This window comes from Lampetra fluviatilis, chromosome 33, assembly GCF_964198595.1.
Source record: "Lampetra fluviatilis chromosome 33, kcLamFluv1.1, whole genome shotgun sequence".
Lineage (NCBI taxonomy): Eukaryota > Metazoa > Chordata > Hyperoartia > Petromyzontiformes > Petromyzontidae > Lampetra > Lampetra fluviatilis.
Genome location: NC_136307.1, coordinates 1,772,715 through 1,798,957, shown reverse-complemented (window position 1 = coordinate 1,798,957; position 26,243 = coordinate 1,772,715). Strand labels below are relative to the sequence as shown.

At 45.5% G+C, this 26,243-nt stretch overlaps 3 protein-coding genes and 1 long non-coding RNA gene across 6 annotated transcripts in view; 3 read left to right on the top strand and 1 right to left on the bottom strand.

Moving 5' to 3' along the window:
- The first annotated feature begins 280 nt into the window (after positions 1-280).
- Positions 281-5,572, top strand: MAP10 (microtubule associated protein 10). Its single transcript, XM_078872180.1, has 3 exons — positions 281-372; positions 1,534-4,374; positions 4,798-5,572. The coding sequence occupies exons 2-3, from the start codon at positions 1,537-1,539 to the stop codon at positions 4,960-4,962; spliced, it is 3,003 nt and encodes a 1,000-aa protein (XP_078728306.1). The 5' UTR covers positions 281-372; positions 1,534-1,536; the 3' UTR covers positions 4,963-5,572.
- A 1,520-nt stretch (positions 5,573-7,092) lies between these two features.
- NTPCR (nucleoside-triphosphatase, cancer-related) lies at positions 7,093-11,487 on the top strand. The gene is made up of 6 exons (XM_078872179.1): positions 7,093-7,330; positions 8,373-8,420; positions 9,673-9,835; positions 10,337-10,442; positions 10,669-10,878; positions 11,041-11,487. The coding sequence occupies exons 2-6, from the start codon at positions 8,375-8,377 to the stop codon at positions 11,104-11,106; spliced, it is 591 nt and encodes a 196-aa protein (XP_078728305.1). The 5' UTR covers positions 7,093-7,330; positions 8,373-8,374; the 3' UTR covers positions 11,107-11,487.
- A 545-nt stretch (positions 11,488-12,032) lies between these two features.
- LOC144944106 (uncharacterized) lies at positions 12,033-13,857 on the bottom strand. Its single transcript, XR_013639561.1, has 3 exons — positions 13,647-13,857; positions 12,483-12,528; positions 12,033-12,381 (listed from the first exon to the last, which is right to left on the bottom strand). It is a non-coding gene; the product is annotated as an uncharacterized LOC144944106 (long non-coding RNA).
- Positions 13,858-18,910: 5,053 nt separating this feature from the next.
- Positions 18,911-26,243, top strand: part of LOC144943929 (centrosomal protein of 170 kDa-like) — an 84,991-nt gene continuing 77,658 nt past the window's right edge. For 2 of the 3 annotated variants that reach the window (XM_078871806.1, XM_078871804.1), the window contains exons 1-2: positions 18,911-19,099; positions 25,062-25,219. The gene's annotated coding sequence lies outside the window, so the exon portion shown is untranslated. Of the gene's footprint in view, positions 19,100-20,840; positions 20,943-25,061; positions 25,220-26,243 lie in introns of all 3 variants that reach the window. The other variant, XM_078871805.1, reaches the window with a different exon arrangement.

The following is a 26,243-nucleotide window of genomic DNA, read 5'->3' as shown; positions in this document are numbered from 1 at the left end:
TTTGTTTGATATCTAGGCAATGGATTAGCCCCTGCGATTCCATCTGTTGGAACGGTTCTGCGTCCCGAATCGATTATAACAAATCAGTTCCGTTGAAGGTATCCTGTTTAATCCTTGCAATATCTGTACGGTCCGTCCCGTGTGCTCTGTCGCCTAGGCTGAGAACAATCACCCCCCACAGTGTAAACTCCGCAAAGCAATGGTGCGATATTGGGAAAACAAAATCGATTTGTGCTGCTCCCGAGTCGACTTGCTTAATCGATAGAATCGAGAGCGCCGTGTGTGTGTGTGTGTGAGCCCATTCGTCCGTTGGCCGCTCGCCTCGATCGTCGATCAACTTTTTCTCGGGCAACTTCGTCAAACTGCAAGTCGGTAAATGACGACAGCTTTACAATCCCCGCAGCTACCTTGAATGAAACTTCATGTTCGTCTGTCGTTGGTTTGCTACGAATAGAGGTTCGTCGCCCGAAACGTCGCCTATTGCTATCACAACGAACGTTCTACTTTTAGAACGTGGATTTTTTGTTATTGATTCGTTGTATCGGCTCAGTGGAGCGGAGTGCCTGTAATGCGTAACCACAGCTGTCAACCCCGTACGGTTTACCCCGTAATCTTGTAGAGGGAAATTGAGTTTTCAGGTCCACACGGTGTACAAAAATGTTTGTTGTCTATTTGTGTTTCTCCTTAGTGATGGGACTTTGTAGAATGATCGCTGAGATTTCTACAGGCACGGGGTGACCAATGAGGTCTGAATTGGTCTGTAATAAGGCAGGGCACTGATAATGCTTTGACAGGTTTGCGTAACGGTGACGATAACAGCAGCAACAATTAATTGGCGAGCGGTGGATTTTAGCAAACAAAAACATGCTCTGGGAATAAAGAAGGGCTGTCTCTGGCGTAGACCAATCAGTTTCAAAGACAATGCCTTTATTACCAAAGCACATTTTTTTGTTTGCATGTTCACCACTGTGGTTAATGCAGACATAATTCCTTGCAACATGTTTCTGTCTGGTGTTTTAACATCTTAACACCTATGAGACCTCCTTTGCCAGTAGCAAAATATAGTAATAGGTTTTTACCCTTTCATCTGGTACAAAAACTGACACCTTTATACAAGGGGTCATGTTTGCAATAACCACAACACAAGCAGTCAAAATGCAAACAAAAAGAAACAACTCTGATAATGATAATGATATGCACTGTCCTTGAAGTCGATTGGTCCACACCCGAGACAACTTTTCTTAGAGCCTAGTCTCCATTGGTGTTACTAGACTAGGCTCTAAGAAAAGCTGTCACGGGTGTGGACCAATCAACTTCAAGGACAGTGCATATCATTATCAGAGTTGTTTCTTTTTGTTTGCATTTTGACTGCTTGTATTGTGCTTATTGCACACATGATCCCTTGTATAAAGGTGTCAGTTTTTGTACCAGATGAAAGGGTAAAAACCTATTACTATCTTAACACCTGTTTTATTGCCAGATGGGGTACAACCTTTTCCTAAAGCTTTGTCGCTCTTTAACCCCCAACATCAGACGATGTCCCCCGGGCGGGAGTCGCTCTTCTCGCTGGAGCTGCTGGTGGAGCTCATGGTGCTGGACGCGTCGCGGGCTCCATGCGTCTCTCCCGGCGTGGCGCTGCGACTCCTCGACTTCCCCACGCTCATGGTGTACGCGGCTGGCAAAGAGAACAGCAACAGCATCGCCATCACCGGCGGCAGCAAAGGCGGCAGCGGCAGCAACGTGAAGGAGTTCCACTTTGCCAGGGGCAAGTCCTGCCTCTTCAAGATGTGCCCGCACTCTCTGCGTGCCCACTTGTCCACAGCGCCCCTGTACGCCATGGTGGTTGATGTGTGCGGCGGTGGTGGTGGTCCGGCCACGCCGGCCCCACCCGGGCGGGCACCTGGGAGGCGGCCGGACCTGGGGACGGGAGGAGCGCGCGCCGAGGCTGCGGATGAGAGGCCGCTCGCCCCGTTGCCCCGCCTGGTGGCCACCGCGTCGGTGTCTCTGGCTGGTGTCGTGGACCAAGCAAACGGTGGCGGTGGCAAGAGGGGAGTGTACGACCTCCGAGACCTCATGGGCAGTGACGTCGGCCGCCTGCATTTGGCTTTCAGGCTGCTGGACCTGGGGCGCTCGAGCCTGCTGCCACACCTGGGACAACACCTGGAGCCACGCCTGGGACCACACGTGGCCCTCTCAGAGACCACCTCGTGGGTGGTGAATGGGGGTCCGGCCACTGGGAGTTGGAGCGCCACTGGCCTGGTCTCCACCGAGGACGGGGCAGGGGTGGCCAGCAAGCCGGTGGCGATTCCTCGGGGACGAGGACACGTGAAGGTGACCCCTGCAGAAGATAACGACGCGGCTGTGATAATGAAGAGGGCATCTGCTGGTGCCGAGGGAGATGGGGATGTTCACAACAGGGGCGACGTGGTTGCCGTTTCCACCGTGGATCCCACAGCCAAGTTCAAAGTGCGTGCTGGGTCGCAGGACCGGCGTAAACTGACCCAGCAGCAGAAAGCGAAGGCATCGGATGAAGAAGATGAAGCGTTGACTGAGAGCGGCCTTGTGGATAATGTGTTTTTCCCTCCTCCCCTTTTCTACAGTCATTCGACCGATGATTGTCAAGAAATCGATGGCGGTAATGTGGAACAAGCATATTTGGAGGAGCTGCCACAGGCAGCTGTGATTGATGAAGGTGATGTTGAAGGCGTCTCTGTGGAGGTTGGGCCACCAACGGGACCAGTTGAGAAGCAGATTGATGAAGCTGCCTCTGTCCCCCAGAAACCGAACCCCTCCGCTAGGGCCAGAGTTCAGGTGTCCCAGAGAGAAAGCACCGGTGCAGTTGGCAGTGCTCTAAGTCAGTTGCCTCTGTTGAGTGCTCTGCTGACTGAACTGGCCTTGTTAAACGGCCAAGGTGCACAGCTGGGCAACCTTACAAATGTACAGCAGGGATTTCAGAGGCTTGGTCAGCAGAGGGACACTGGACTCGTGCACACAGAGCGCCAGAGAGCGCGCCAACATTCCCCAGTCGCGGCCAACAACAGGCAATTGTCGACGGAGGGTCGACGGTCCATTACACCCACGCGGCAAAGGAGACCGAAATCTGTTTCTCCAAAGCCGAAAGCCAGTGCCAAAGTAAAAACGCAACGTGGCATTAAGGAGCGGGAAAGGTGCAACCAGCCACCTGAGGTGAAGAAAAAGAAGCTCATGTTCGGGATTACGAACACCCTCCGACTGCGTTTGCAGAAAACCAACCCTGACCTCCTTTTGAAGCAGGAGAGAATGGAGGCGCAACGAAAGCGAGAGATGGAACGCCTCAAGCCAAAAGCTGGGAAGTTCGGAATATCTGCCCCAAAGGGACGGTCTGGAAAGAAATCAAAGCAACCCCATCGCCAAAACACACCCATCGATGAGTACGTAGAAACATTAATAGAAAGCAGCCTGGATGTGGATTCCCCTCGTTCAGAAAAAGAAGTTCAAAAACTTTATACGCCAATGCCCGTCGCCCGAGCACGTCTGGAGAAGATAGCCGAAGTGGACAGCAGTTCAGGCCACACGTGGAGCCACCATGAGCTACCGCCGCCATTAGATTCTTCATTAAAGGACTTGGAAGAGCCTATCTTTGATGCCCAGCCTTTGTCAATCAGAGACCTTGAGGTGAAGGCATCAGGTGGTGCATTGTCCGTGCGACTACCTAGGGCACCATCACATCACTCACAGCCCAGTTGGAATAGTGATGATGATGATGATGAATTTGAACATGATTATGAGTTTGAGGTTGATATTCCCCCTGCAGTTGTAGGGAGGATGACGCCAGAGGAGCAGTCTTCTAACCGAGAGTGGGGTGATCGGGAGAGAGAGAGTCCCGTAAAGTACAGTGACGACTACGCCAGCAGCCACGACCCCCATTACTCCGAAGACTTTGCTTCAAGTCCAGAACCCACCAGCCGACAATCGAGTGCATTTAAGAGCAGCCCAGAGCCACGTGCACTTTCCCGCGCACCAGAATCCGACGCAGACTCCACTTCGACAGAGTCCGATCACAATGTTGTTCCAAAGAAGTCAAAAAATGTATTGCGAGAGACATTCGTCGTGAAGAAATTCCAAGAGGTTTTGGAAAGTTTAGAGGACAAACAACCTGTTGAGGAAAAGGGGAGAGGCAGATCAGTAGTTCGTGAGGATTCGTCCGATTCGGATCGGTCTGGCCTGTCGGATCGCTCCACTGGCCGATGGAAAGGAAGCCAAATGAATCACAAGTTTATAGGCACAGTGCCATCAGTGAAACCCGCTGTCAGCCCCAGGGTGGCCTTGCTTCGGAAGATATCGACACTGGAGAGCTCTTCTCTAGAAGGGAGTCAATCACTCCACACTTCTCAGGTAGTTGCTAGGGTTGGTGGATCACGTTGATTTTTTTTACTCGCTGGGCTGTGATACTGGCAAAAAGGGTCCCATCGATTGTGACTGGTCATTTACAATGTATGCCAATTCTATTCGTGTATAAGCTGTCACGAGAGAGTATCTTGTTGAAAGAGGCCTACTTGCCTACACATTTTCAAATGTCTACAAATAGACCAAGATAATGGCATAACGTATTGATTGCACATTTTCTCTGCTTTGCAAAAAGTACCATTTCATATATTACATACTAACTTGAAATACATATTGGCCACACAGCATGGGAAAAAAAACAATATCGTGCGTACATGTTCATGCAGAGCAGCTTTTTCTTTCTGAGCTGCATTTCAAATGTCACTCGCACAGACGGCCTCAAAGTGCTGATGTCTTTCTGTCTGTATTCAGGTGAGCTCGTACGTTCCCTCCAACCTGTCGGACCTGGAGATGTCGAACCCAAGTGCACTGCAAGAGGGAGGGCGATTGAGCAGCCTCGACACTCTGGATGAGAACCTCCCGAAGGCAATCTCTGAGCTCAAGTTGGCTGCCAAGCTTCCTGGGTACACCATGTGAAAGAAAGGGCCTGCATTTCATTCAGAGGGGCTCACGACCCCCGTAAGGACTAAGCTACTATTCTGGTGTTTATATTGTCCCATCGAACGTCAACTGTGGACTCTGTGTATGCTACCACTACACTAATCATTTGTCTTTGTATGGGAGGACAGTGCCAGAGATGAGTACAATGCGTTGATAAGAGGGCGTCTTGTCAAATTGTTTTCAACACATTTAAAATATGATTTTGATTATCCGCTACATTACATTAACAGGATTCAATTATCGTAGCATTCAAATATGGTCATCTTTTGTCTGTGAATGTGCCACTTATTTAGACAGCTCATCCGCTGCGATTTGAATTAACTGTGGATCGGCTGGATCAAGTGTACAACCAGAGTTGCAGACAAAAGTGATGCGGATAAATGTACCGTAGTTTTGGATTGAGAAAAATAGCCTTTTATATGATGGCAACAAGATAATTGATGTTTGTGTGCGTGTGGTGTTTGTATTAATTCATCTTAGTTGATTTTTATATTTACCATCCATCAACACTAATTTATTAAAATGTATTCTAAGAACAATTCCTTGCGTGAGATATAATGTATTTTCATATGTTAATAAAAGGCAGCTTGTTGGACCTTATAATCTATTAGTTATTCACATCTACATCTTTTTTAATGTTTCACTTTTCTAATAGGAAGAAATACCCTTTTGATTTTTTTCTTCCAGTTTTGAAGTTTTGTCTAAATTAAGCTACATATGAAGTGCAGTGGTGGTGCAGTGGTTAGCCCACTGCACTATGAATCTGGTGACCTGAGTTTGATCTTAGGGCCACAACTTCAGTTGAACTATGGGGTGGCCACCGTAGTGTAAAGTGGCTCAGTGGTTACAGCAACTTGACTCAATTTGGAAGGTTGCTCGTTCAAATTCCGGTCATAGGTTGGCTTGGCCCATCATACTCTGGGGTTGATAAAGTAAGTACTGCTCGAGGGGAAGTCAACAGTGATCGTCACATTGATAGAATGGAACATGGACTCTCTCTTACAGGATTAAGGCCATGATACATTAGGGCAATTTCGGGCAATCTTTGCTCGCAATTTTCCCCGGCATTACATTTCATAACACATCGGCATGTAGTTTTGTCTAGCCAAATAATGCATCGTGTAGTTTGATAACATTTTGTTGATGAACAATGGTTAAGATACAGACTTGACCGTTGAGATTCTATGTGATTGTGATTAGAAGTATTAATCCTAGTTGCCCACTAGAGGGAGCAGAGATCAGATGTGTCCAGGTTTTAGGCAACTGCAGTGTTTCTCAATACTCAGGTGTGATGCGATCCCATTGATCCTTTAACCAGGAGGACATTGACTCGAGATTTTCTTTGAAAGTGTGGACAATTTGCGTTTAAAACCGTTGTGAGATACAGCACCAATGTTTTGGGACAGTGTTCCATGCAAAATGATGTTGCGTGCATAATATTTGGATTTTCTAACCAAATACCTAATTTTCCTACAACATTAACATGTTCCTGTAGCGTTAAACATGGGGGGGAGATAGAGGCAATGGGCCAGGCAGAAATGAACATAGCAAGACTCGCACCAAAAAGCAAAGAAACGGAAGAGTGTGGGTGAGGCCTTGGGTTTGAATCAGAATCTTTTTTACAAAAGTCCAGTAGGGGCGGGTCAGAAGGTAATAACAAACAATATGAAAGCACGCTAGGAGTGCAAAGTATAGGAAACGTAAGCAAATCACTAAAGGGGCCGTCCATAAATGACGTCACGCGATTTTGGACGATTTTTGACCCCCCCCGTCACACGGCGTTACAAAAAGTCAGACCCCCCCTAAAATATGACGTCACAAAGCTCTACCCCCCCCCAAAAGTGAAACATGCTTCAAATCGCTTTAAACTATTGTCATTGTAGTGCGTATTTAATGTGGCGCTGCACTCTGACGTAGGAGAAAACATTTATTAAAAAGTCTTTAATTAAGTAAAACGTGTTCTCTATATTTATTTAAAGTTGAGCATTTTGATGTGACGTCCCATTTCTCACCCCCCCCCTCTCGTCACAAATGTTTGACCCCGCCCCCCTAGATGCGTGACGTCATTTATGGACGGCCCCTAAATCGGCACCGACTAAGGCCGTCAACCGCGGCACGCGCGGAGGTTATAAACCTCTCACCTGGCACCGCGGGGCCGCTCGCTATACGTGAACCATTAGCTAGCGAATCTCAACGTCAAGAGATTCGATTCGCCAACTCGGCTCTACGTTCGCTGTCGACGTCCGTCGTGCTCGAGTGTGTTTTTATTATTTCTACATTAAGTCGCACGCTTCGATATCGCCGCAAATTAAAAGTCCGCTGAAGACGTTGGTGAATGTGGGGGCAGGGCCGGCCCGAGGCATAAGCGAACTAAGCGGCTGCTTGGGGCCCCCTGGCCACCAGGGGGCCCCCGAATCGTTTTTTTTTACAATTAAATAACTTAAACAAGTGATATAAATGAATTAATGTCATTGGAGGATAGATTTAAGTCTCTAAGTGAGGTTAAAGAGAACTTTGGAGTGCTGCTCAATTTTAGGGAGCTAGATCAAAAGGTCCGGAGGGAACAATGTGAGCTTCTTGGGGAAAAACTCTCTTGTGGAGAGGAGGCTGATATTGATGGTAGCGCACTGGCAGTAGAGATAGAGAGTCTTCCTGAACTTCCCCAAACTATGATGACTGCCTTTGAGCTTCTCACATACCTCTCACAAAATGAGATGTGTGAGCTTTACCCAAATCTTTGGGTAGCTCTCAGGATAGCCTGCACTCTGCCTGTGTCAGTTGCCTCAGCAGAGAGGAGCTTTTCCAAGCTCAAATTGATAAAAACATATTTGAGATCATCAATGGCCCAGGAAAGACTAAGTGGACTTGCAGTCATTAGTATTAATAACAAAGTTGGCCAAGCAATACCATACAATGATGTCATTAGTGACTTTGCCTCCAGAAAAGCTAGGAAGGAACGATTTTGAGGTCATTGTTGTACAGTTGACATTGTTGAACCCTTGCTGTTCTTATGTTTGCTTTCATTATTTAAGTATCTTTTTTTTTGTAACATTCTATTTTTGATTAGATTAATGTTTGTCTATTTTGGTTTTATTTAAAAGATTGCACATTTAATGCACATTTGCAAATAATTTATTTAATATGTTTTTTGTGACCGTTTGTATTCAGAAGTTTTAATAAAAGAGTGAAGTATTTTAAGTGTTGTTTTTATTTTTTATTAATACATAACCTCACTGTATTCGTTTATAATATTCGCTATAACATTATAGTGTGACATTTGTGTCAATAATCTTCTAGCACAGATGAGTCTGCGTGGTGGGAGGGGGGCCCCCAAATCAAATTCTGCTTAGGGCCCCCAAGAGGCTCGGGCCGGCACTGTGTGGGGGGCATGACGGCGCCTCCACACAGACACGTGTTCCTGTCCGGGAACCCGGGTATTTAATTACCGCAGCTGATGTTGTACATTGCACACTTGCACAGGGCACTGAAATCCGTGGTTTCATTGCCTCCCGTGTATTTAGGTTTCCTCTCTCATCACGCTGCATTTGCCTCTCCCCCGCGTCTCTGTCTCTCTCTCTCCCCTCCCTCTCTGTTGTCGTAACTTCCTCAACTCGGTGGAACGTCAAGGGTGGTGAGTTTGTTAATTAAGGATAAAATACGTGCTACCAGAGAAGAAAGGGTGCCACGGTGGCGAGATGTTAACACCTCGCCTGGCATACAGGAGGTCGTTGTTTCGACCCCGACGCCTGTTGTATATTTGGAGTTTGCGTGTCTCTTCTCTTGCCCTGTCCGCGTGGATTTTTATATTTACAGGTGTCAAATATACAGGTGTCGACCTCGACATCTGTATATTTGGAGTTTGCGTGTCTCTTCTCCTGGTCGCGTGAATTTTTATCCGGGACCTCCGGAATTTCCTTCCACATTTAGAATCAATATGCGTTGAGGCTATTTGACTGCTTTACATTTATACATAAACCACTTCGTAGAGCTAGCATTTGTGGCCAGGTCGCTTCTGATAAAAGTTATATAGCTGTGGGTCTTGGTAAAATTACATTTTAGTTTTTATTTTAGTTTGAATGTGGAATTTCCCTCGCTTTGTCTCTGGAGTTTGGCAGTACAGGGTGCTTCAAAAATATGTTAACACGTCTGAGAATTTGCAACATTACCACAACAAACGTGCCTCCAGGCTCTGGAGACCACCTGGAGAAGATTCCAGACATGTGTGCACAATGATGGCGAACAAGACTCTTTGAAGCTATTAACATACTTTTTATATCATGTTCTTTTTCCATTAAAAACGATAGTGCCATGTAAGTGTTATCATTTTTTGAAGCACCCTGTAGTTGGAGTAAGGAGCCTTTGACACCCCAGACCGTGAAGACATAAACTATAATCAGCTTGTTTAATGTGCTTGTGTTCTAGATTTGACGCTTTCGTGACTGCAAGGATTCATACTCTTAGGTTTTTTCGGTAAAGTAACGTAGGTAAAATAAAAAAATACTCACTTCAGCAATTGTTTCTTGCTGTGGTTGTCCCTCCTGATGACGGACGCTTGTGTTGCGCCCGAAACGTCGTGATTTATTATTACATTTCTATTATTTTATTGTTATTTATTATTTATTTTTACTTATGTGACTTTACCGAAAAAACCGAAGAGTATGTGCTTGTGTTGTTTATCTGAGACAGGCGTTGGGAAGACGACCCTGGTGCGGAAAGCCTGCGAGGCCCTGCGTGTGGCCGGCCTGGGAGTGTGGGGCTTCTACACCGAGGAGGTGCGGCAGGGCGGCCGGAGGATTGGTTTCGACATCGTGTCTCTGGCAGGAGAGCGCGGCACCCTGGCTCGGCTTGGGTGAGCGAGGGGAGGGCATCTACCAGCGTCCACGACGTGTGTGGACCTCCTTGCTACGCCCTGTGGGCATCTGTGAAATAGAGCTTCTTAGCTCATCCGATTTCTCCAGGATAAATATTCCGATTCTGGGTGTTTGAGAAAAGCACACCAGAGGTCAGTAGTGTAGTGTGGTCGATATAGATCCTGGTGCAAGGAATTCAATTGCCACTATAATTTCTACCTGCTTCGTGGCACGGGGCGCTTCTGCTCCTGTATCCCCCATGTCAATTAAACCACCTGCACATATGCAAGCTATGCCATTGAGGTAAGGTGTTCCTGTACCGAGCCCTTTGCTATGCACAGGGCCTAGGCGCCTTAATGTTTAATTTTTGAATGACAGTTTCAATGCTTCATCATTGATCTCCATACAAACTGAATAAGTCATCTTTGTGATATTAAGTGGAATGTTTGCTTGAGATGAATATTCGGCGTTTTAGATTTGGCGTGGTTTCTTTCATGCAGCTGTGATGGCGGTGGTGTCCCCTCTTCGCACCGGGAGTATCGGGTTGGACAGTACGCCGTGGACCTGGCCTCGTTTGAACAGATTGCTCTCCCGCTGCTGAGAAACGTGTGTTGAGACAGGGAGACCTCGAACTATAACTTACACCACACCTACCGTGCCACGTCAATTTTAACTGTTTTCATATATATTGCACGTATTGGTTTAATCGGAAATCTAACTGGATTTCATAATTGATGCCAAAACTTTAGATAATCGATTCCGTAAACGATTATTGAAAATTTTACAATTGACAGCGTGATTTGCAATTGACTGGTGATGTTTTGTCTCTCAGCCATCGGACCCAAGTGCTGGTGGTGCCCGAGTGCTGGTGCTGGATGAGATAGGGAAGATGGAACTGTTCAGCCAGAGCTTTGTGCAGTGTGTGCGACGGGCTCTGGAGATTCCCACCACAAATGTGCTGGGCACAATACCCGTGCCAAAAGGCAAGCCTCTGGCGCTTGTTGAGGAGGTCAGAGGCCGTGGGGACATCAAACTGTTCATGGTACGTTGAGGTTACCATTATATTCAAAGAAATATCCCGTATTTTTTAAAATATAAATATTCGTGTTGTGGTTAGACATGTACGTTGCAGGTGTACGAGTTGTGGTGTGATGTTAGCATTACATAATCATTTGTTCGTTTGTACATATTTCATTTTGACCAGGTCACGAAGGAGAACAGGGATTCTCTTTTGCCAGCCATCGTGCAAGCAGTTCAAGAATGCAAGTGATTGAAAGGCAGAGGACAAATAGCAGTGAATCTCTGCATAAATATAGGTTGACCACAAATTGCACTGGTCACATCAAAACTCCTTCTGCATCTTCCTTCAACCTCGATGTCACATGTTGTGTTGGCTCTGATGTATGTAAACATGAAGAGAATATCCCATCATGGGAATGTGGATTTTCCACCACTGGTTTAACCACCTATATAAATTGACACATTGTGCATTGGCAAAAACACAATGTTTCGTGCTGCTAATATGTTGTAACTTATATTTGGCTATCCATTACAGATGCTTTCTAAAAATATAAGAAAGTCTAATAACACTTAAAATTATTTGATGCAAAGCCTTTATTTACATAAAGTGTCGGCATATGAATGAGCTTGAGCCAATTAAGGGCTAACATTTTACTTCAGGCTAGATAAATAATGCAGGCTGAAGTTTATCATTTGTACAGTGCACCTTATAAATATTTCTGTGCTCAGGTTTGTTTTCTTTACATGAGTGTTGAAAGTGTTGCAGTTGTAAATAAAAATATATGTCTTCACTTTTGTCGTGTTTTATTACATATGGAGGATATAAGATTCGGTCATTAATATTGAAACTATATATACACATACACTTGAGAAAATCTAATGTCCAATTCAATGAGCGTATTAATCATCAATAGACTAAGCAGTACACTCATCAAAAAGTGCCCATATGATTTATGTACATGAAATATTGTGCACGTTATAAATTGCATTATTAAACATCTTAGAAATATGCATTCTATTTTTTTGCAGGAACAATTGTTACAATCTTCTTGGTTCTTTCGGTAAAGTCACGTAGAAGGGAAGTAATAAAATAATAAAAATAAAACATAATAAAACAAGCCTGTTACAATGTTTAACATGTACTTAATAGAAGGCATTACACTTTCAGAATCTACAGTTAATTGTAATTTATCGGTCAAACACAATGTTATAACAGCTATGACAAGGCTAATAAGGCTGTTCTAAAAACCAAATTAATATGGTTGTGCTGGTGACGGATTGCTGGAAAAAAAACACTGGGACAATCTTGAGTGGGTTGGGAATTCGGTGGGGATGGTCTGCAACCTTTTATACACCTTTAAATAAATAGAAATGAAAGTTACTATCTTCTGAATACGTTGGCACGAAATGCAATTTTTACTCGCAGCTCGTAACTGTAAAGTAATTATGACCAGTAATTTGGCAGACTGGCAACGATTGAGAGTTGAGTCTTCTCCATGTAGAATTATTCAGCAGAAAAGTCTGTCTGTTCCACAAACAAAACAAGCATGGTTGCAGACATACAGCATATGATTTCAAAAGCACAAAATATGTACATATTTAAAAATGTATATTTAAATAACCCACCAAGTACTTCTTTAGCTCGTCAGCCAATGGTTTGTCCATCAGAATTCTGAAAGAATACACGAGATTAACATTTTAAAGAAATACATTAAATAGAATCCAAATAAAATCAATGAAATTTTCTTCAACTCTTTTCTGTGTTCCCCAAATATAAGTTGGCAGTGATTCTGTGAAGGTATGTTTGGATAATCCTTTATTCAAGAAAACCTAAAATGTGTCTTACTACATTGAAGAGGGTTTCTTGAACATTTAACAAAATTCGTGGAAACTGCAGTGGCGAGAAAAAACTAAAACATTAAACAATACAGTACTAAAAATTTGCTGATTGTAAAATAAAAATTCGACAAGGCAATCGTGTTATTGCTACATAAAAGCAAGTAAAAATGACTCGGACGGATGTACTAACTTATGTCATGCCAAACTATAGTACCGTATACAGTACTGTATCCATATCTCATGGTATACAGCATACTTTGTGAACTCAGCGTGATAAACATGGACCTACTTGTGTAATGAAAACATCCTAGTGTGGAAAGTTTACATTCAAAACCAGAATGTGTTTAGACTGCAGGAGGAATCCGATTAGCTATGAAGCTCTTTTTCAGTGTCGAATATGGGCAGAGTCAGCAAGTTACAACAGCCATGCAATTTACAACAGCAAGTGGCAACATACATGACAATCCATAAGAGGTGTTTTGGGTTAATGACAATCCCTCCGAGGCAATCGGCTTTTAGCACGACCCCTTACTCCGTCTTAACATCGATTACTTTAACATGGTCCGTTTTCATTGTTTCCATCGCATGTCTTATCCATCCACTTACAAATAAGGTCGATGGGCCGCACAGTTTATGAACAAATCACTTGGAATTCGTCCCGACCTCGACAGATAAGCAGGGCCTCGACGATGCCTGGGATCGGCGACCATGCATGCATAACAGGTGTTACAGGCTGCGGGGTTCACTGGCATAGGCCAGTGCAACACACTCCAGAGCTGTACGCTCTCGTCTATAGCCTCCACCAACCCTCACTGGCCAGCGTGAGGACAAATATACCCCCTCGACACCAGCTCGGTGTGAGAAGAGCCTCATCCAAACAGTGGATTGACGGACAGTGCTGTAACAAATGTAAACACACATCTCTTGAGGTGACATCTGTTCAAACCTCACTTCTCCAGGGCGTCGTTCACGATGGACACGTTCCTGGTGATGGCTCTCGTCACGACCGTGAGCTTCTCCAGGGACTGGGAGACCGAGGAGGACGTGGGGAGGAGATCGCTGGGCTCCCACGTCTCGCTGCCCTCCTCCTCCATGGGGGTCGCCATTGCCGCTTCCCGCCAAAATTCGTGAATCGATTCCTTGAAGAATCGTTACCGTGTGGAATCGAATTCCCTGATTCCCTGAATGAAATCTAAAACCAGGATTCAAATTCGTTCGGGAAAAAGCAAAGTGAGCTGCACAGCTGATTTGGGGGCCGTCCATTAATGACGTCACGCACCTAGGGGGGGGGTCAGACATTTGTGACGAGGGGGGGGGGTTTGAGAAATGTGACGTCACATCAAAATGTGCAACTTTAAATAAATATAGAATTGTTATAACAACACTAATTGTTATATCAACACTCATACAACATCAGAGTGCAGCGCCACATTTAATACGCACTACAATGACAATAGTTTAAAGCTATTCGAAGCATGTTTTATTTTCAAAATAGAAATATGGTTTTGGGGGGGGGGGGCAGAGCTTTGTGACGTCATATTTGAGGGGGGGGTCTGACTTTTTGTGACGCCGTGTGACGAGCGGGGGGGGGGTCAAATATCGTCCAAAATCGCGTGACGTCATTTATGGACGGCCCCTTAATACGAAATATAGGAGCACAAAAACTCAACGCATTCGTCAAGAACGCTGCCCTGAAACTAAAATAAATATATATCTGGAGACGTTTTGGCAAATAGCCATCCTTCATGGCAGAGATCATGAAGAAGGGGCATTGCCCGAAACGTTACCTCATCTCTGCTACACAGTGCACTTGTGATTTGTGCTTGTGCAGGATGCCAACAAATATCTACTTGTTGGCATCCACAAATGGTATCCACTCATAGGTGTGGGTTTTCTGCAGGTATCCCCAGCAAAAATCAACACTACGTTACATTAATTTTAAGAACATTATTACGTTAATCGTCAGATTATGCTGCATTTAATATGCATGTACATGATTACATTCCATTCCCACTTAAACACTGAGGAATCAGTGATTATACTCGTACACTTTTCAAAAGTAATCCTCACAACAATTTCCAGTGGATAGAGAATGACCAACAAGATTACGACTGTTAATTGCAGGGGTTTATTTCAGCCAGAGATACCCGGGCTGAGTTCCAGAAAATATTCCCCTGTCCCCCCCCCCCCTCACCTCCAGCCCCCCCCCCCCCACCTCCCAAACAACAGAAAATATTCCATAAAAAATTAGGCCCTGGTGTAGTATTTGTGTGCATGTGAAATAGAAGCTGTGTAAACCTACACTATGATTTCCTGTGTACAGCGTTTGAGCGTACGTGTTCAATACGTATGGTTAGGAGCTTCAAAGCCCTGTTAATGCTCTTAACCTTGCTGCCTTGGCTCTCTGTAATGTGGAACATTTTGAGCTGCTGAACTCAGCTCAACAGACTACAGTGAATATAGATCGTCACTGAATAATACATGTTGCAAATATATGATGTTCCATAATAAAGTGTTGCTTTTTCCAGCAATATATTAAACCATTAAACTACCGTCATCCCTTCCAGGGTTGATAAAATACGTACCATTTTGTAGGAAGTTACAGAGACTGGTGGATACCATCAGAATGTGGAATTTCCACGACCAACTCAGGCTGGCTACCTTCAAAAGAAATAACGACATTCCAACGTTTATTTTGAGAAAGGAGCTTTTAACAGCGCCTGTGGCAAGAAATTTGAAGAAACATTAAAATACAAAGCAGTAGGTTATATAGTAATGTATTGGTAAGTTTCATAAAAACCTGAGATAAATATTTGTAATTTTATTTAAGGCAAACATACTGCGTAGTGTTTTTCCATCTTAGACAATTACATTTAACACCTTTGACCAAATCACCCACACTGTGCCTGACCTCGTAATATCTATACACATATTTCTAGGTGATATTCAAGTTGAGCAAATTTGAATGATATACTTGGAGTATATTGAACTACACTGTATTAAAATGTATGATTCTATTCTTTGATTCTTGCATACAGCAATTTGTTCAAGCGCTAAATGCTGCCATCGGGTCTAGAATATTGCGTTTACATCACAAAGTGGCTTTTGGTAATTTTGTGCTGAAATATTAGGCAACTGTGGGAATGTATCTGTTATAAAGAGACACACACGCTGTCTGTTTCATGACCTCTAAGGTTATGCTGTTGCTTAGAGTTCTTAAAGAATGAACACTTTGCACTTTTAAAAAATAATCAATCTCATAAATATGTATTCTGCTCATGCCACAAACTTTATCCAGCCCTGATTGATAGCCACTAATACATTCCAGGGTTCACGTAAGTACAGATGGGATGGAAAATATATGCGTGGTGATTGGTGTTCAATACATTGTGCAGTAAATAGCACAGGGGATTTTCGAATCAGCAACTGTTTGCAGCCAATACGGGAACAAGACCAGAGATGCTTAGAACAATCAGCTGAGCGTTAGGCAGATACAACACAGCGGGTTCGCACAGTGGAGAATTTAAACAAATCATCTGGCTTCGAAGTGCACCTCGCCTGGTACAAGCGTCGTGGTAATTCCACCACCACCGTGGTGAGTGGCTGTTGTCTTTGTTAGAGTATTTGTATTGGTGTAAGTGTTGTTGTGGCCGTAGTTACAATGATTATCCTCTGAAACATACAGAATCAATAATATGTTGCATATCCGACTCACTGGGGAGTGAGGTGTATTCAGATAGGTGAAAAGGTCAGATATGTGAACTTCTAGAAAATATCTATCAAAAATGACAGTTTGCTAACATAATTTACCTTGCAAGCATAATTTACTGGACAATATGACATTTATATATGGGAATGTCTTCAATACAGTACATTGGAAGTAAGTAACTTATTCTCAGATTAAGGATACATTTCTACATGTAAATAGGTTGGATTTATGACCATTTATAGATGTTGACAATTATACCATACACAAACACTGCATTGGATATGGACAGTTAATTGGTCAGGACGGATATGTGACGGTCGGATTTGCGACATATTATTCGTCAAAATTAGTTTTTGTGCCTCAAGGAAAACGGTACATTTGGCGCATTTATAGGTCTGCCATCACTAAATAAGTGATAGGGGGATGCATAGTGTTGGGGTGATTTATGGATAGGGTTGGGACTATTGATTGGCTGTGTTTTTGAACAGCAGTACATATTTCACACTCCAGGGTAACGGTTGAAGAGATGGTGGTCGTGACTCTCGAGAGGGGGCGCAGGAGAGTGATAGAAATGTAAATGGCGATTGGCAATAAAAATGTATTTGTGACAAATAGATTAACACGATTCGAGTAGACAAGTGATGATTTTATGGGGGTGCCTGGGAAGGCAGATAACCTCCTAATAAACAGCGGTCAGTAGCTCCTCTGTGTTGATCATTCATTCAGTTTATTTGTTTTTCAGTTTCATTTATTTGGTATAGCCCTGTGAGCCATTCGGCTCTTGAATCGGGTGCAATCGCAAAAAACAAAAACATGAACAAGAAAACGTCTGAAAGTGACTATGTGCAAACAGAAAATACAAGAAAAGACAGCAAAAAAAGAAAAGATAGCAAAAAATATTGCAGAAAAAGCACCGTACACAAACGCTTCATAGGTAGCGCTTGAGGGTGTTTTGGAAGCCACTGAAGTTGAAGTTAAAGAGGTCATCACATCCAATGCCGCTTATACCACCACACCGTGTCATCCCTTCCTTCCTTCTGCCAGATCCCACCACCTGACCTCACATTGAAAGTGTGGATGTGGCCAAGGGCTTCACTTCTCGCTGAATATTTTCAAATTGCGAGTGGACTGGGAGGTGGATGGATGGTAGCCACAGCGAGCGATACAAGATGCGGTGTGCCTTGGCGTGGACATATTTTACAGATCGCCAAACACGACAGACCTGGCTGAAATTGTCCATAGATAAGCCCCCCCCCCCTCTTATTAGGTCGTGGCCCCCTTCATTGCCCTGATTACTGTTGCTGACAAGCGCTATTGATAGAGATACCTGGATGGATCTAGAGCAGTGTTTTTCATTGCAATGCTCGCTGCTGTCAAACCCCCAACAGTTTCAAATGTGTGGCGGCTCTCACACTGATCTGATGTCTTAGGGGCCGTCCATAAATGACGTCACGCGATTTTGGACTATTTTTACCCCCCCCCCCCTTCGTCACACGGCGTCACAAAAAGTCAGACCCCCACCCTCAAATATGACGTTACAAAGCTCTGCCCCCCCCCCAAAACCATATTTCCATTTTGAAAATAAAACATGTTTCAAATCGCTTTAAACTATTGTCATTGTAGTGCGTATTTAATGTGGCGCTGCACTCTGATGTTGTAGGAGTGTTGTTATTCAATTAGTCATGTTATAATAATTCTATATTTATTTAAAGTTGCGCATTTTGATGTGACGTCACATTTCTCAAACACCCCCACCACCCCCTCGTCACAAATGTCTGCCCCCCTAGGTGCATGACGTCATTTATGGACGGCCCCTAATGTCACATAACAGTGGAAAACCGCCAATAATGATGCATTTCAAAATCTCCACCAAATGAACACCAAACAGTGGGTCGTACTGCTCTGCTAGAGACCGGGATAGATATAATTACATGCCACTAATACCATAATCAGTAAGACGCTAGAACATTTCAAACACAATTGCTTAGACTTCTTAATTTGAATCATTATTTGGTGGAACTGTGTTGGCAGGCTGATCCAGCCTGCTCCCCACGCTGCTCCAGCCTGCTCCAGGCTGGATCAGCCTGCTCCAGGCTGGAGCAGGCTGGAGCAGGCTGGAGCAGGCTGGAGCATCCTGGAGCATCCTGGAGCAGGCTGATCCAGCCTGGAGCAGGCTGGAGCAGCGTGGGTGCCTCGTGCAGGCTTGATCCAGCCTGGAGCAGGCTGGAGCATCCTGGAGCAGGCTGGAGCATCCTGGAGCAGGCTGATCCAGCCTGGAGCAGGCTGGATCATCCTGGAGCAGGCTGGAGCATCCTGGAGCAGGCTGGAGCAGCGTGGGTGCCTGGTGCAGGCTGGAGCGGGCTGAGTGAATGCGCGGCTCCACAATTGGCCGCGCGCGTCCCGTTACGAGGCGCGCATTGGTGGAAGCGGCGCTGGGCGGGGGTGGCGCTCCGCGTGGCGTCTACAGAGGGCGGGCGAGCGAGCGAGCGAGTCGGTGAGCGAGTGGTGGTGGTGTTGGTGGTGGGGGGTATTACTACAGGCGTGCCGCTGCTCCTCGTGTAAGAGAGAGGGAGGAGGGGAGAGAGACGCTCCATCCCTCGCTCGCTCGCTCGCTAAGGTCGGGGACGGTTGTTGCGGCTCTCCCGCATCGCTCCGCGCTTCGGCGAGAGAGCCCCGCGTTGGTCGTGGCATTGAGGTGAGTTGCCCTTTGTTGCTCGGCTTGAATGGTGTAGTCCGTGTGTGTGTAGTCTGTGTGTGTGGTGTGTGTGTGTTGTGTGTAGTCTGTGTAGTGTGTGTGTGTTGTGTGTAGTCTGTGTGTGGTGTGTGTATTCCGTGTGTGTGGTGTGTGTAGTGTGTGTGTAGACCGTGTGTGTATGTTGTGTGGAGTGTGTGTGTAGTCTGTGTGTTGTGTGTAGTCTGTGTGTTGTGTGTGTGTAGTCCATGTGTGTGTTGTGTGTGTGTAGTCCGTAGTCTGTGTAGTGTGTGTTGTGTGTAGTCTGTGTGTTGTGTGTGTTGTGTGTAGTCTGTGTGTGTGTAGTCTGTGTGTGTGTTGTGTGTAGTCTGTGTGTGTAGTTTGTGTGTGTAGTGTGTAGTCTATGTGTGTGTAGTGTGTAGTCTGTGTGTGTGTAGTATGTGTGTTGTGTGTAGTCTGTGTGTGTTGTGTGTGTGTTGTGTGTAGTGTGTGTGTGTTGTGTGTGTGTAGTGTACCGGTGACCCAAATTCGATTCCCTCTCACGGCCATTCAACACCGGTGACTATTATCTGAACCGGTCCGGGGCCTCCCCTAGGTCGACTCAGCCTCAAACGAGTTTACCTGGTGCGGTGTATTAAAACATCGCCACTGGGGAGACAAAGGCGGCCGGGCGTGGTGCTGACCACCCACCCCCTCGTGTGCCACAGCGCCGGCCTTCACAGCACTTGCCCCTACAGTCTGTCGCAGGCTACCCGGGGGATCTTTGTTTTAAGGGTGGAGCGGTGGCGCTGTGGTTAGCGTCATTTACGTTACAAACCCTGCGGCCACCTGAGTTGGATTCCCGGTCCAACATCACTGGGCGCACGCGATTCTCCGAACCGGTCCTGAACCTCCTTTTAGGTCGACTCAGCCGCAAGTAAGTCGCCTGTGCGGTGTGTAACCATCAGCACTGGGGAGACAAAGGCGGCTCGCTCACAGACACTTGCTGTGTGTTGGGGGGGGGGGGTCTGTGGTTCGTTCTCTATTGTCTCGTGTTCGCTTATCCGAGTCAGGTTGTCAGTAAACACGTCGTGTTGTAGAGCAGCAGTAGCATTGTGATCACAACCACCATGTCTCACCATCACCACCATGCATCACCATCACCACCATCATCACCGTGTCTCACCATCACCACCATGTCTCACCATCACCACCATGTCTCACCATCACCACCATGTCTCACCATCATCACCGTGTCTCACCATCACCACCATGTCTCACCATCACCACCATGCATCACCACCATCATCACCACCATCATCACCGTGTCTCACCATCACCACCATGTCTCACCATCACCACCATGTCTCACCATAATCACCATCACCACCACGCATCACCATCACCACCACGCATCACCATCACCACCATGCCTCACCATCACCACCGTACACCACCATCACCACCGTGCATCAACATCACCATCACCGTCATCACCACCATGCATCACCATGTTTAACATCCAGTCCATTCAGCACCCCCTCCCCCTGACCGGCGTGGTGAAGTATGACCAAATAACCCCTCCGTGCGGGGAGAAGCCCTTCATTCTGATCAAGCCACGCGCCCTGCGAATTCACTCGCCCACAGTGCTGCTGCTTCGTGCACGGCCATGTGGTTACGTGCTTGCTGCTGCTGCTGGTGGTTGTTGTTGTTGTTATCCTCCTCCACCACCACTGTGCTCTTGTTTGGATGTTGCCGCACACAGTAAACACCCCACGACGCTACGGTGATATTTGCCCGGCACGGTGGATTGCAGTTTACTGCTGTAAGACGCAGTGCTTCATCATCATCGTACGCCAATAATACGGTGAACATTTTATCTTCACAAATATGAATGCACCACGTAGGCTGTTCTTTACCGATGACCGGTGTCTACGTACAGTGCGGTGCTGTAGAGGCTTTGTGAACGTCGTGTTCACGGGCACAATGTTGGCTGGCTGGCTGCGGCACTCACGGGACAGGATATATACAGTCTACATATTTATTTAAATGAATATTTATTCGTGAAGAAATACGACACCAATTAAATATCAGATCCGTTTACCGGAGTGGCTATGTCCACCCTGCCCGGCATTGCCCTGTGCATGTTTGTTTCTCTGCCTGTGCTTGTAGACGTGCCGTGTGGCTTGCATGGTGGACACAACCCACGACACAACGTGGTGGTGGTGGTGGGGTGGGTGCCCAATGTAACGCAATGCACGTGGCAACGTTTGTCTTATATACACCACGGTCAATGCGCTCTCTGTTCGCGTGATAAATGTATTTTAACCATCAGTTATTTCTTTCGACATAATACGATAGGCTGTACTTGGGTTTTGACGGTATTATTGAAGCCCTCTCCTGGCTAGCAAGGCCTCAGCGTCACATTCATTTAGCTTCTGAATACATTGCTGCCATACACAAGCAGAGAGTGGAACTGCATTTTAATTTAATTGGTCCACACCAGAGACAGATTTCTTTCGAGCCTCGTCTCTAACGGTGTTAGACCACAGGACGCCAAAAGGTGTACAGCACAAAGACAATGCACTATCAGAGTAATGAGAGCTCGGGGTGAGCAGATACATCATGGGACCTCCTTTGCCATTACCAAAATATGAGAATAGGTTTACTCTGATAGTGCTTGAAAATGCATATATTATCAGAGTATGTTTTTGTTTGCATTCTGACCACAAGTATTGTGGTTAATGCAGACATGATTCCTTGTAAAAGGTTTCAGTTTGGTGTTTTAATGTCATACAATAAAATGCATAGGAGTATTGCGCTACGATGGGAGGAAACAATTTAAAAACTAAATAAATATTGAACTACCCGGCTGTAAATGAACGTGAATGGTGATGAATATTTTCATGTCACAAACTTGCACCAATATTGTAGGAGCCAGAGAACATTCCAGACACCCCGAGGTGCACAGGGAATGCCGTGACACCTAGCCAGAGAGTTGTGTCTGGGCCTGCCATCAGGAAGGGCCTTAATGGTGGTAGGCAGTCGATCGACAACTCAATCCCGGGGTATCTTGATGGTGTCATAAATGTTGGATCAGGTCAATTAATTCGTGATAGAGGTGTTTCTGAAGCAGACAATATACTGTATTTCCAAGTCTACAAATTTTTTTTTTGAAAGCATGGCTGACAAGATGGTGTTGCATAGACATTTTCTCAGCCCTTTTGTGTCATACTGGGAAAGGAGATACCAATTAGTTTTACGTGACAACTCAGCTCCGAAACAAGCACACCAGTAAGGTGAACCCGTTAAGTCTGGTGAAATTCTGCCCTTGAGCGATGGCGTCACTACGATAAGCTCACCAAATTCCTATCTGAAGCAATGATTGGCTGTGTGAATGTATCCTCTGTTTTGTGTCTACAGAGACTTCACTTGTGATCCGTTGTTGCATCAGCCATACTATTGTGGGGATAATGTATGCACTGTCTGCCCTGGGTAACTATTTAAGTTCAGTGATTAACAGATATATGTAGATTTAAGGCTTTCGTGACTGCAGGGATTCATCTTCTTGGTTCTTTCGGTAAAGTCACGTAGAAGGGAAGTAATAAAACAATAAAAATAAAACATAAAATACAATTCTCACGACGTTTCGGCCACAACGCAAGCAGCCGTCCTCAACAGACCTGTTTCTTCACCTGAGGACGGCTGCTTGCGTTGTGGCCGAAACGTCGTGAGAATTATTTTATTATGTTTTATTTGTATTATTTTATTACTTCCCTTCTACGTGACTTTACCGAAAGAACCAAGAAGAGATATATGTAGGTCAAGTATTTTTCGATTTAAACTTTCGTGACTGCAGGGATTCATATTCTTGGTTCTTTCGCTAAAGTCACGTAGAAGGGAAATAATAAAATAATAAAAATAAAACAAAATACAATTCTCACGACGTTTCGGCCACAACGCAAGCAGCCGTCCTCAGGTGAAGAACAGAGCTGTCGGAAAGACAGCGTCCTTGCTTGTGTTGTGGCCGAAACGTCGTGAGAATTTTATTTTATTCTGTTTTATTTTTATTATTTCCCTTCTACGTGACTTTACCGAAAGAACCAAGAATATAGGTCAAGTATGTCTACAAGGGAAATTCAAGTTTGGTGCATCTTGGCTCCCTTGTATGTCCCACAGCCCTTCCTCTTAAAGCTTAGTGAGTGGGCTTAGACAGGAAATATCACCAGCAGGGGTGGTGGCTGATGGTGACGGAATGGCAGCCAAAATAGAGAAAGATCCCCAAGAGGATGCCCACTGTGAAGATGGCACGATTGATATCAGCTCATGCACAGGAACGAGGTGGATTTTGGCATCGCAGGACCACAAGGAATGGCGTTGACGCGGGGAAGCCGTCAGCTGGCAGCGGGTGCATCGTGGCTAATGTTGATATGCACTTCAAAACAATTTTGATTGACTGACATCTGAATTCTAACCATGTTTCGGGAAGGCCTTTACGTTTGAAATTCGATACAAATAATGTCTAAGCTGAAAACTAGTTTTGAAAATCAAACTTTTCAAATGTGCACCCCTATCGATATATTGCCGAGAGGTTGATTGTTTTTTACTCGTATGGTAGAGTCGGCCTAAAGTTATACGTTTCTTAAAGTGTCGTGCGAAATACTATACGTCATATATGATGTCCATAGCCATAGCAGACAAAGCCTTCTCTATACATGAGTCGTACATAATTCTGTACGCACATATATGCACTAACACTTTGAAAGGTGTAGTTGATCTACTTGAACACATAGGATATACATATTTAATGAATTAATCAATGCATGGCCATTATGTTTGAGTCAGGTTGCAGACATGCTAGAGCGAATGCTGCATCATCATCATCATGATCATCAGCCGTAATCAATTGCTGGGCGAATGTTTCCCAAAACGGTCTCACGGTCCTGCAATACGTATAACAGTCCGCTTAGCACCTTCACACGAGCTGCGTTTACACCACTTTTGCAAAAGGTTTGGTTGCTAGTATTTTATTTCAACGATAACATTGTTCACATACATGAACAAAGACCCCAGTATAGCCTTAACAGACTGTTGGGGAAAGTGCTGTTAGCAAGCACCTATGAAGGCTGACACGGCACACGAGGGGGTGGGTGGTGGCCGACACCATGCCCCCCCCCCCGCCTTTGTTTCTCCAGTGGCGATATTTTTACACACTGCACCAGGTACTCATTTGAGGCTGAGTCGACCTAGGGGAAGGCCCGGACCGGTTCAGATAATCGTCACTGGTGTTGATTGGCCGTGAGCGGGAATTGAACTCGGGTCGCCGGGTTGGTAGCGCGCTAACCGCTACACTACCGCTCCTCACATATATGAACACATGCACGCATCCCTCATGCAGTCCAAGGCGAGAACACTTGTAGTCCATCACCCTCATTGTCTCACCGATCCATCGCACCCCTTGCCCTTTAACCTCTCCTCGCTCGGGGCGTTTAGGAGGGGATGGTGCAGGGAGTCTCATGCAGCTTCCAGTGGAGCGACAGTCACCGGGGAGCTTGGCAGTGAATGGTACAGCGATGTGAAATTATCGGTGACAAAAATTGTGGATCCTATTATCCACGATGTTGTCCATGATTTTGACTCCACTCACACGCGAAAAAATACGGATAGTCATGGGCAATATACCGTAATTAAGAATTGGGGTGAGGTTAACCTGGATATTTTCGCGGACCCTACAACTCCCGCTGATGGGAGTCACGGGTAATAGGGTCGCAGTGGAGTTCTACCAGATGAGGCTTGTGCGTTTGATTAAATTCCGAGCGACTTTTATACAGTACAGTATCTACGGTGTTGTATGATCATCACATTGCTGTGAATGTGACAGTTTTGTTTTGATGTCAAGCTGTACTTTTTTTCACTGTATTGCTCTGGAGGTTCCTAATGAGGCGGTGTCGGGTACAATTTACTGCCCCTGCTTCCTCTCACTCAGGATTTGGCTGCGATCCCAGCCGTTACAGCAGCAGCAGCTTGGACAGTGCAGGGTTGTTCCCTTCACTCGGAGACTACATCACCTTCCTCCCTTCCTCTCCCTGCCTCCGGAAACTTGAGCGCTGAATCCTGAGGTGGTGCACGGCTTGCTTCTACCCGGTATGTGTACGGTGTTTTTTCTGTTTTTTTTGCAATATTTTGCTGTCTTTTCTTGGATTTTCTGTTTGCACTTAGTCACATTTTCACTTTAAGATGTTTTCTTGTTCATGTATTTGTTTTTTGTTTGTTGCGGTTGCACCCGATTCAAGAGCCGAATGGCTCACAGGGCTATACCTAATACATGAACTTGAACTTGATGTACCTTCTCGGTTGGCCGGTGGGATTTCGCGATGCGCCGAGTTGGAACGGTGTCACTCCGGGGTTGGGGAACTTTTTCCGTGCCGATGGTGGAATAGTACTTTGAAATACTTTTTGGCGGGCCACAATAATACACACCTTACCGTTGTCCAGTAGTGCTGTCACGCAAAAAGTAACACGCGCCCACCTTTATCGTACTAGTGAGACGCCTTTGCCTGCTTTACTCTCCCCAACACGTTGATGCCGAGTCGCAGGTCCGAAGCAAACGTGCGGCTCGGGTGCTTGCAATGACGGATAAATAAGTTGTGAGAAGGTGAGAAGTGGTAGCCCTCGTACGGCTGTGGAGCCGCATGAAATGAAGTCGCAGGATGTATCCCGGTCCACAGAATATAGGTTCCCCAACCCTACTGAAGTACATGTCAACTTAATTTTCCCGGCTTTGCATTTCCACATCTTCCTGTACGAGTGAAGCGCCTCTTATCCAACGCTGGTATGGGAGGCCACTGTGGGCAGATCTGTGTTATCCACGTTTGTCCTCGCGTTTTATTCTTATCTACGTAAAGAAATGTACAAAATGACTAATGATGGCATATATTTTCTGTCACGTCCGGGTTACTCTTATCCGTGCTCGGCATGGATAACAGGCTTCATGATGTACTACTGTACTTCCGGGAGAATACTTATGGTCAATTTAGATTGGGTGTAAAGCGACAACAGGATGAGCGGCGAAGATAAGTCATATAAGAGGAGTTTTGAAGTAATCACGATTGCAAATCGCTTCATGGAATTGGGGACGATGCTAGTACTGTACATGCTTTCATTAATT